The 12,187-nt window shown below is 40.7% G+C and overlaps 1 protein-coding gene across 1 annotated transcript in view; it reads right to left on the reverse strand.

Annotated features, from left to right (window-relative positions):
* The window catches only part of LOC139401843 (guanine nucleotide-binding protein G(o) subunit alpha-like), a 30,974-nt gene extending 22,904 nt beyond the window's left edge, over nt 1-8,070 (reverse strand). The window contains exons 1-5 of the mRNA XM_071145827.1: nt 8,032-8,070; nt 7,748-7,892; nt 4,070-4,161; nt 3,146-3,238; nt 762-922 (exon numbers count right to left, since the gene is read on the reverse strand). Of these exons, the coding sequence (XP_071001928.1) occupies nt 762-922; nt 3,146-3,238; nt 4,070-4,161; nt 7,748-7,892; nt 8,032-8,070 (530 nt within the window). The remainder of the gene's footprint in view (nt 1-761; nt 923-3,145; nt 3,239-4,069; nt 4,162-7,747; nt 7,893-8,031) is intronic.
* Nucleotides 8,071-12,187: the final 4,117 nt, after the last annotated feature.

The raw sequence follows: 12,187 nt of genomic DNA on the forward strand, positions 1-12,187 counted from the left end.
CTTAGTTCATAACGCAGACAGTCAGGAGTCTTTTAACCAATTATCCCAATCACAACACGCCACTGTAAATAGTAGTATGTACATAATCCCCTGTTGTCATCCCCTCACTTGCTCACTAGACACACAAGCATTTCAAACTTAATTCTCATGTCTTTTTCCCCCATGTCCTTTTTTAACCAACCACCTTTACAAAGACATGACAGGCATGACATTATAATGAAGGACCAATTAAAAATGTCAATTCAGCAAAATGTCAGGAGAATCATTTCCTGTGACGGATGTATTTTTTTTGCTACAATCCCATTATGTGTATATCGACGAGGAAGTAAGCAAAGGCTTCCCTTGTAAGACCTGGGAGGATCCACACGGTCCAGTCAGTCTGAATGAGGTGGGACGGCGCAGATAGAACATGCGTCACGACACCAGTAGCACGATTCTTGATTTTCCATGGCAAAGAAGAAAAGCAGCCACGAGACTTAAACTCTTTGAGCCTTTAAGAACCTGCTTTATGTCATATGCTTTCTGCTATACCTTCAATTATAGGATGCGAGTGACGACAGTGAAAAAGACAACACTGCCCCTACCTCGCTCTCCAGAGGTTGATTAAAATATAAATTGATACCAAAACGCAGCATTTCTATCAACTTCAACTGTTACATCATGAAATTCAGTGCGCTCCGTATGTTGTTTCCTTGCCATGATCATACTTCAGAGGACTGTGATACTGAGTACAGTGACAACACTACATGTAAGGTACTCACTAGAGCGCTGAGTCGTTGAGTTGGAACTCATAGCCCCTGGCAGCTGCAGCTTTCACACCCTGGTCGGCCCAGAGAGCACAGAAAGACAGGGCCACAAACGGCAGCAGCTCCCCGTCCTCCCCGAAACACTGGCCACAGGACAGCACAGAGCGGGCATGGGCCTGCATGGGGACAACAGGAAGAGGGCTTCATGATCACCGATACTCCAGGGCAGTGGTTCCCAAACTTTTTATAGTCCCGTACCCCTTCAAAACATTCATCTCCAGCTGCGTACACCCTCTAGCACCAGGGACAGCGCACCCTCAAATGTTTTTTTGCCATCATTGTAAGCCTGCCCCCCATACACACAAAATGATACATTAAAACATAAGAATGAGTGGGAGTTGTCACAACCCGGCTCATGGAAAGTGACAAACAGCTCTTATAGGACCAGGGCACAAATAATAATCAATAATTTGGCTCTTTATTTAATCATCTTACATATAAAACCTTATTTGTTCATCAAAAATTGTGAATAACTCACAGGTTAATTAGAAGGGTGTGCTTGAAAGGATGCACATAACTCTGCAATGTTGGGTTGTATTGGAGAGAATCATTTTCCACACACAGTTTGTGCCTATATATAGTTTTCATGCTAGTGAGGGCCGAGAATCCACTCTCACATAGGTACATGGTTGCAAAGGGCATCAGTGTCTTAACAGCGAGATTTGCCAAGGCAGGATACTCTGAGCGTAGCCCTATCCAAAAATCTGGCAGTGGCATGTGTTGTCCATCAATTTTCACAGAACTGCTTGTTGTAATTTCAATGAGGCTCTCTTGTTCAGTTTATCAGTAAGTGGACTGGAGGCAGGGCATGAAAGTTGTTTGTATCATCCGTATCGTGAAAGTACCTGCGTAATTATTCACCCAACTCACTCAGATCATTCAGGCGAGAAAAAACATCACCCAGATAGGCCAGTCGTATGAGAAACTCATCATGCAAGCGGTCAGACAAGTGAAAATTATGGTCAGTAAAGAAAACTTTAAGCTCGTCTCACAATTTAAAAAACAAGTGTCAATACTTTGCCTCTTGATAACCAGCGCACTTCTGTATATTGTAAAAGCATTACATGGTCGTCGCCCATAGTGCAGAAAATACGGGAGTTCAGGGGCCTTGCTTTAACAAAATTAACCATTTTCACCTTTCAAGCTGTCAGGCATTCCCTTGGCAGCAAGAGCCTCTCGGTTGATGCTGCGGTGTACCCAAGTGGCGTCGGGAGCAACTGCTTGCACGAGTGTTACCACTCCACTATTTCTCCCTGTCATGGCTTTTGTGCCATCAGTACAGATGCCAACATGAGCAGCAGCTATGTTTGGCTACATACGACCGTTTATGGAATTCCCGCGAGAGTGTAACGGTTAATGTGATTGGATGTTAATTATTTGACTAGGCTACCTGTTTTTGACATTGTGTTGTTATTTCGCTGAACACTAGATGGTTTAATTTTATTTTTGGCAGTGAAACGAGGCTAATCAGGCGAGAGAAGAAAAAAAACTCACCCAAATGTATAGACCCCGTTGGAAAATATAAATGGACTGTTTGAAAAGATGAAAAAAAAGTTTTAAAAAATAAATAAATGTAAATCATATTTTTATTTGGCATACCCCCGACGGCATTGCTCCAGTTTGGGAATATGATAAACATTTGCTGTCTCGGGTCTTGTTCATTAGGGAATGAAAGACATATGCTTTTTTTTGTGTGTGTTTTGCTATGTAAAATGAGTGTTTCTTATTGGACTAGTCCAGGTAGTCCCTCTCGGTTTCAGTCTTTTCTTCCATTTGGTCCTAATGAAAAACCCAACTAAATCATAATGACAGATGTAGAAGATAAATGCCAGTCCCTGTGTCCACTTGTCGTTATTAGTGAGGTCAAGAAAGATGTGTGAGGCAAAGAGGCTTTTAAACTTCAAGATATGGCTTGTGATCGTGTTAGGGACGTAGCTAGGAGAATACCAGAGCAAGGCTGACATCTAACGTGACATCTGAGCTCTACAGTTTCAAAAGGAGGAAGCTATGACCATGGGAAGAGATGTAGGTCTAAAACTGGGCTGACTAGTTACACTGTATGATCCTGTTAGGTCAACATGTGTTAAATGGGGGTACAGAATGTGTTGCATCATTACCAGAGGGTGTGAATAGAGACCATATTTCATCATGTGTGCTGTATCTGTTTGATAGAAGACCACAAATGGTCTTCTGGCTAGTACCCTCTGCTAGTTGTGGTTTATGTATCGGTTGCCTGGAGTAACTACGTATTTTAAATTGTCAAATCAAAAGGTCCTAACAAGGTGGTCAGTCAGTATGACATGATGCTCCAAGACTAGCTACTAGCTCTTCTCCCTCACCTTGTTCTTCTTGTTGGCCAGATTAATCCTCAGCAGTCCCATGCCGCGCAGCACAAACTTCATGGAGGTCAGGAGGTTATCCAGCACTGCAGCCTGTGAAGGGAGGGAGTTTGAGTTTTATTTCGGTATACATGGCAGCTAAAATATGAAGTGTGAATACATCAAGACAGACAAGTAAATCAATAAATGTTCGCTAATCGAGAAAGTTCAGTAGTCTGATGGAATCACTCATGGAGGGCTCAGTTTAAATACTTAGGATGGTGAGCCAGAGAGGGAGGGAGAGAGAGGGGTGACTATTGAACACTGGGACTGGGCTATTCTTCACAACACTGCAGATAGGGAATCATTATTTTTGTTCTATTCTACCAGACAGATATTCATGCCTGTTCTATGTGAATGTAAAATGTTCAATAATGTAACACCCACCTTTACAGACCCCTAGCCAAGGACTGTACACAGTAAAAAAAACATGGTTTGAACAGTATACAGCTACCATTAACCACACCTAAGCTCTTCTACCTCCATGGTCTGATTGGGAGGAGGTAGAATCACCTTTCCCAAACCCCAGCTCCCATACCATACATCCAGACGCAACAACTCCCTCCCTAATCTCCCAAGTGGAGTCACTATCAGCTACATCAGTGCCCTGTCCAGCCAAAACACTATTCGATTAAGCATCAGTAAGAGCATTTTTTTACAGAATGGAAGCACACAGTATTAATGGAGGGCAGTATGCATTGATCATGGTATCGTGACTGTTGAATACAGCCTTTTTAAGCCAACAACATAACAGGCTATGGACCTGTCTGGGTTCTTTAGAATAGTGAGAATGTAGTGTAACAAAGCCAAGAATCCCCTTTAAAGAAAAAAACATGTCACAACACATTCGAGAATCTCTGCCAAGGAGGGTAAAGTGTACAGCACCTTGAAGCTAATAAGCTCTGGCTTGGAGAAGCCATGACTGTGGATGACCTTCATCTGCTTGACCATGGTACTCTTACCACTCTCTGTAGCACCTGGAACAAAGTCGTCATCACATCAGTGCAGTCTAATGGGAACTTAAATCACAAAACACATGGAATATATTCTGCAGTGACATGGTTGGCCATATTTGGGATTTGCAACCAACCTGGTCTCAGAGCATTTCGTATTTTTCTGTACATACATCCGAGACACCGCATTTAGTAGGATATGTTGCGTTTCGTATGGTATGTATTCATTTGTGGATGCCTATCACCCATTTCGTATGATATGTTAAGAATGACAATTTCTATTGCATGTTATGAATTCATAAAAAGCATGCAATATGTTAGGAATCTGCAAAACATTTGATATGTTATGAATTCCAGGTAGGTGGCTAAGGTTAGCTAGCTCGCTAACATTAGAGTTAAGTTTAGGAATTAGGTTAAAGGGTTAAGGGAAGTGTTAGGGGAAGGGTTAGCTAACATGCTAGTAGTTGCAAAGTATCAAGTAGTTCAAAAGTTGACAATTAGCTAAAATGCTAAAGTTGTACATGCTGAGATTCTAAATGATCTATCAACCGTTTGCATTATAAGGTTAGGGTTAAGTTTAGGAGTTCGGTTAAAGGCTTAAGGTTAGGCAAATGGGTAGCTAAAATGGTTAAGGTCAGGGTCAGTGGTGGAAAAATGCCCAACATTCATACTTGAGTAAAAGTAAAGATACCTTAATAGAAAATGACTCAATAGAAAATGACTCAAGAGTATTTGGTTTTAAATAGGCTTAATTATCAAAAAATACATGTAATTGCTGTAACTATTTGGGTGACCTGGCCAAATTCACACTGTAGAAATATGAGTTATAGTTCTATTACTCTACTTGAACGCAAGTCTAAGAAGCTGTAGATCTGTTCTATGTGCGCAATTTCTTTTGCGTCTTCAAAAGATTATGGAAAATATATTTCACAAGGGTTTAGATGGTTGAATGATTCTCTACACTAGAGCAGCTTATTTTTGTTACAAACTGAAATTAGGCAAACTACACAAATACAAAAAAACACAAAGTGTTGGTGCCATGTTTCATAAGCTGAAGTAAAAGACCCCAGAAATGTTCCATATACACAAAAAGCTTATTTCTATCGAATTTAGTACATCCCTGTTAATGAGCATGTCTCCTTTGCCAAGATAATCCATCCACCTGACAGATGTGGCATATCAAGAAGCGGATTAAACAGCATCATTACACAGGTTCCCCTTGTGCTGGGGACAATACAATGCCACTAAAATTTTTTTGCAGTTTTGACACACAATGCCACAGATGTCGCAAGTTGAGGGGAAAGGGGGGATATTTAGTCAGTTGTCCAACAATGTATTCAACTGAAATATGTCTTCCACATTTAACCCAACCACTCTGAATCAGAGAGGTGTGGGGGGCTTCCATAATCGTCAACGTCTTTGGCACCCAGGGAACAGTGGGTTAACTGCCTTGCTCAGGGGCAGAACGACATATTTTTACCATGACAGCTCGTGGACTCGATCCAGCAACCTTCCGGTTACGGGCCCAACGCTCTAACCACAAGCCATCCAATTGGAAATTGGCATGCTGACTGCAGGAATGTCCACCAGAGCTGTTGCCAGAGAATGTAATGGTAATTTCTCTACCATAAGCCGCCTCCTACATTGTTTTAAGAGAATTTGGCAGTATGTCCACCTGGCCTCAACTGCAGACCACGTGTAACCACGCCAGGCCCTCCACATCCAGCATCTTCACCTGCGGGATCGTCTGAGACCAGACACCCGGACAACTGATTAATTTGTAGGTTTGCACAATCTATGAATTTCTGCACAAACTGCCAGAAACTGTCTCAGGGAAGCTCATCAGCATGCTCATCGCCCTCACCGGGGTCTTGACCTGACTGCAGTTCAGCACCGTAACCTACTTCAGTGGGAAAATGCTCACCTTCGATGGCCACTGGCACGATGGAATTATGTGCTTTTCACAGATGAGTCCCAGTTTCAACTGTACCGGGCAGATGGTAGACAGTGTGTATGGCGTTGTGTGGGTGAGCGGTTTGCAGTTGTCAACGTTGGGAACAGTGCCCCGGTGGTGGGGTTATGGTATGGGCAATAATAAGCTATGGACAACAAACACGAGTGCAATATATCGATGGCAATTTGAATATGAAGAGATCCCGAGGCCCATTGTCATACCATTCATCCGCCGCCATCACCTCATGTTTCAACATGATACTGCACTCCAGTACTCCATGTAGTAAGGATCTTTACACAATTTATGGAAGCTGAAAATGCCCCAGTTCTTCCATGGCCTGAATACTCACCAGACTTTACTCACCAGAAATGTCAGCTTGTTCGTGATGCTTTGGATCAACATGTTCATGTTCCCACCAATATTCAGCAACTTCGCACAGCCATTGAAGGGGAGTGGGACAACATTCCACAATCAACAGCCTGATCAACTCTAAGCACTGCATGATTATGTCGCACCGCACTGTGTCGCACTGCATGAGGCAAATGATGATCACACCAGATACACCTTTTTTAAGGTATCCGTGACCAATGGCAGCATATCTGTATTCCCAGTCATGTGAAATCCATAGATTAGGGCCTAATGAATTTATTTAAATTGACTGATTTCCTTATATGAACTGTAACTCAGTAAAATCTTTGAAATGGTTGCATATCGCATTCATATTTTCGTTCAGTGTATTAGAGTTTTAGCAACCAATGGCAGGGCGATTTCTGCAGTGTAACTAAGTATCAAAAGTATAAATACTTTTTAATTCCTCATATTAAGCAAACACAGCACCAACACGTATACATTTACAAATAAAGCATGTGTGTTTAGTGAGTCCACCAGATCTGAGGCAGGAGATGACCAGGGATGTTCTCTTCATAATTGTGTTTAGTGAGTCCACCAGATCTGAGGCAGGAGATGACCAGGGATGTTCTCTTGATAATTGTGTTTAGTGAGTCCACCAGATCTGAGGCAGGAGATGACCAGGGATGTTCTCTTGATAATTGTGTTTAGTGAGTCCACCAGATCTGAGGCAGGAGATGACCAGGGATGTTCTCTTGATAATTGTGTTTAGTGAGTCCACCAGATCTGAGGCAGGAGATGACCAGGGATGTTCTCTTGATAAGTGTGTGAATTGGACACTTCTCTTGTCCTGCTAAGCATTCGAAACGTAACGAGTACTTGTGGGTGTCAGGGACATGTACGGGGTAAAAAGTACATTATTTCCTTTAGGAATGTAGTGGAGTAAAAGTAGTCAAAAATATAAATAGGAAGTACAGATACCACAAACTACAGCAGTAGGGCCTACTTGAAAGTATATTTTCTTAAGTACTTTACATAATTGGGAATGGGTTAGCTAACACGCTAAGTAATTGCAAAGTAGATAAAAGTAGCCTAAATTATAATTATCCACTGTGTTTCTATAAATGTGTGTTATATCCACCCAGCCAAACTCCTTTCAATTTGGCATTAAGTAACCATCGGTCTCAAGTAACCATACCAAAGATAACATATCATACTTAGGGGTCTCGGATTTCCATACATAATAATACGAAATTATGTGAGACACGGTTGTTGCAACACATACACCTCGCACGCACACAAACTTACCAAGTAGCAATATTTTGATCACGTTCACCTCAAGCTTGGCTTGTTCAAACAAATCTCGTTCTATATTAGAGCTTTGAATTTTCGCCCTTTTCTCATCCTCAGTAACGTCGGGTACGGGGTGAATGCAAATTGATCTCACGCACATCTAGGTTTGAAAAGTAAACTTTAGTCGAAGATACAGTAGGTTCTATTAGAATGTCGCATAACGACTGTCCGGAGATGTTTGCTTGAAAAACAAATGAGGGGTACACGTTAACACAAACAAAAACAACATTTTGATATACCTGCAGAGGGGCTGGCAGAATATTGAAAAAGCGGAACATCTTTGCGGTAACGTTTGCTACAAACTGGGGCTGAAAATTCAACAAGCGATAAAGATAAATTAGGTAAACCTCAAGAACATTGAATATGTCCAATTATTTTCTATAGATTATACTACTCACTGGTCAAATCTTGCCGCTAACTGACCTAACAGATAACACCTGTGGATTATTAGTGGAGAAGACCCGTGCTCATATCATGAAGATACCAATCACGAGCGCGAGACTGAAGCAGAATTTAGTTAAAGCCTACAAATACCTATTACAGTGTTCTATAACTAAATTGATCTAAATTGATAATACATTACGTGCTCTTGTAAACAAACACTATATAGCCTCAACATGGTTAAAACTAGAATGTTTACATCATAGATGGTCAGTCCTTGCATCCATAGCTGTCTATGAATTTGAGTGGTAACATTTCTCCAGTCAACTTTTTACGAAAACAGGGGCGGGGATGTGTTTTGTTATGGTTTTAACTGCTGATTGCCACTGTAACGCCTCGACCACACGGATATAATTTGTGTTTTGGGACACCATAAGTACATTCATTTACAATGGAACTGTGTGTTTACCTTGCAGCATTGCGTTGCAGTGTGTTCTGTGTGGTGCATACATTGGATTTGTCGAACATGTGCATCAAATTGTATGCGTAGACGGTTTGAAATGGTAGCAGGTGAATATTAAACTTTTGTTGCACACATCCAGATGATGCTGCATCCCATTTTGCGCATTAACGATGTAGGTGTGATCGAGGTGTTTAAAAACGATTTACAGTAGGTGTGATTGAGGCGTAAAGGCAAACACTCTACGCATTGTGCCAATAGAAACGGTGTGAATTGTAACCTGACTCATATAGCGAGGATCGCTACTCCAACCCCTCACATGTCCAGGCTCGTGAGCTCCGATGACCTCACAGCCGCCATCCCACTTCTGACACCAGTGTAGCAAACATTGGTCTCAGACTGGCGTGAAACCCTATGCATTGCGTCAATAGGGTTAACTGAATTGGTGGGAATTGTAAAGTGGCTCATATAGCAGGATCGCTACAGTATAACAAGGCCTAATGTGTCTAAAAACTATATTGTCTGTGTTTCCAAACAAGTATGGCTATAATAATACATTATAGCCTTATAACTCATTATAGTTCATTATCAATAAAACATCATACAGAGTTTATCACCACTTCTGAGTTATTCCCTGTCCCTTCCCTATTATAGATGCTTACACTGAGTGTACAAAACATTAGGAACACCTGCTCTTTCCATGACACACACTAACCAGGTGAATCCAGGTAAAAGCTATGATCCCTTATTGATGTCACTTGTTAAATCCACTTCAGTCAGTGTAGATGAAGGTGAGGAGACGTGTTAAAGAATGATTTGTACGCCTTGAGACAATGGAGACATGGATGGTGTATATGTGTCATTCAGAGGGTGAATGGGCAAGACAAAATATTTAAGTGACTTGGAACGGGGTATGGTAGTAGGTGCCAGGCACACCGGTTTGAGTGGGTCAAGAACTGCAATGCTGCTGGGTTTTTCACACTCAAGTTTTCCGTGTGCATCAAGAATGGTCCACCACCCAAAGGACATCCAGCCAACTTGACACAACTGTGGGAAGCGTTGGAGTCAACATGGGCCAGTATCCCTGTGGAACGCTTTCAACACCTAGAGTCCATGCCCCAACGAATTGAGGCTTTTCTGAGGGCAAAAGGGGTTGCAACAAGATATTAGGGTAGGTAATATTAGAGGGTAATGTTTTGTACACTCAGTGTATAGTCAGTGTCATAACACATTATAAAGGATATTATAATATAAAGCATTGTACAAATGTTGACCTACTTCATAGAAAGTGTTAATTCTCCACTGTATATTCAATATATCACTTTTCTGTATGAGGATATACTGCACACTAATTAGGCTCTGGCTAATAAAAAATGGTCACAGTAATGAACTGACATTTCCTGACTTTGTAGTGTGAAGTGATTGACAGATGCAATTTGACCCTAATTTAGGCGGATCAAAGGTTCACTTATCTGTCCAACACATGACCTCATACTCTTTAATGATGATGATTACCTTTATAATTCCTTTGCCTATAAAGATAGCTTTACTCAAACTATCTTCAAGTATTTTGCTCATTAGTCCACTTTAGATATGGTGCAAGACCCTAAGTTGTCAAGATAGAGCACCTTTAGTAAAATGCTAAAAGTGTGATGATGTAAATCACACCATCATCACACTTTTATTTTTATCTAAAGTTCTCTATCTTGAAAACGTATGTCTCTATTCAATCTGTATTGCAGAAGCGTTACAGATTGCCTGATCGAAATTCACAGGTAATTTCCGATTGAGCCAACATATGCAGCTTTTACCGTGAATGCAGTCTCTGCTAACGCGTGAACTTTGCCTTTAAATTTCAACCACGCTGTAACACTGAATTTTAGTGATACTAACTGAATAGAGACCTTAACTGCTAACATGCATGGTCTAATTAACAAAATACAAAATATATATTTTTTTTTGTGGTAAATTGATCCTTTAAGAACAACTAGGCAGCGAAAATTATTGCCCTAACACACCTTCTATTAGTAAAATCGTTTTTAAAATAAGGAGACAAGGTCAAGATGACCAACACAGTTTTTTAGATGGAGTTGTTATTATTGACAATGATAATATACTGTACCAAATTCCACAGCGTTTGTCATTTAGGAGATCAGAGTTGTCAATAACATACATAGGAGATCACTGTAGCCTATACAGTACATTGAATACATTCCAACTTTATAGACAAACAATATTTTATATGCTTTTGAAACATATGAAACCAACCAGAGTTTATGTCGAGGTGGTCTGACTGAAAAATATACATTTATGAAAAATATAGTATTTAATCAGATTAACGTTTTGAAATGGTGATTTCTTCTCCAGAGGTTTGATTAAGACTTTTGATCATATGACAGTAAAAGGTCATTAGTTTATCTAAGTTAACAGCACCGTACATATTTCATAATCTCCTATCGTTTAAAATAACTTGCCATTAAAAGCATCTGGTTAAAACTCAGTTCAGTGCTCTACCAGAATGTACAAGGATAAGTTGTGTCTTTTACAGAGGAAGAGTGACCTGCTGTGGTTAAAACTCAGTTCAGTGCTCTACCAGAATGTACAAGGATAAGTTGTGTCTTTTACAGAGGAAGAGTGACCTGCTGTGGTTAAAACTCAGTTCAGTGCTCTACCAGAATGTACAAGGATAAGTTGTGTCTTTTACAGAGGAAGAGTGACCTGCTGTGGTTAAAACTCAGTTCAGTGCTCTACCAGAATGTACAAGGATAAGTTGTGTCTTTTACAGAGGAAGAGTGACCTGCTGTGGTTAAAACTAGAACTGCGCTCAAAGGTTGGACAATGGGTCCTGGAATAATAGTTTGCATTTGTTGTAGTGGAGAACCGTTCTATCTATATTATAGATTCATTCTATAACATAGAACAGTTCCAGTCAGTATGTTCTGGTAGTATTATCTACATGAGGTCCCATAGGTTGGCCCATCTACACAAAAGGTGCTATATAGAACCGAAAAGGGTTCTTCAGCTGTCCCCATAGGATAACCCTTTGAAGTACCCTTTTTGGTTCCAGGTAGAAACTTTTTGGGTTGCCAAAACGGTTCTACCTGGATTCAAAATGGAACCAAAAAGGGTTCTACCTGGAACCCAAAAGGGTTCTCCTATGGGCACAGCCAAATAAGCCTTTTGGAACCCTTTTTTCTAAGAGTGTAATATTCAATTACGTTTCTCTTCTAGAAACTGATTAAAACTGTCCGAAAGTTGAGGGTAGTCTCCGATAGAAAGCTTGAATCATTAATGACCTCAGCTTTTCCCAAGGTAAAATCGACCAATAGGCTCTCACAGAGATGGTACATTTTCAAACCCACCCCTGAACACCTCTAGTGGTTTCAACATCTTCCAGAGAGTTCTCCTGGTTAATATTAATTTATAATACATACATACAGTACATATATACAGAGATAGATAAGATAGGACTGTAAGTTGTGAGGGGATCAGCCTATTGCCACGATGACAGCAGCAACAGTCCCTTGGAGAATGACAACGGCTGCATCTGAAAT

The sequence above is a fragment of the Oncorhynchus clarkii genome, unplaced genomic scaffold (assembly GCF_045791955.1).
Source record: "Oncorhynchus clarkii lewisi isolate Uvic-CL-2024 unplaced genomic scaffold, UVic_Ocla_1.0 unplaced_contig_2986_pilon_pilon, whole genome shotgun sequence".
NCBI classification, from domain to species: domain Eukaryota; kingdom Metazoa; phylum Chordata; class Actinopteri; order Salmoniformes; family Salmonidae; genus Oncorhynchus; species Oncorhynchus clarkii.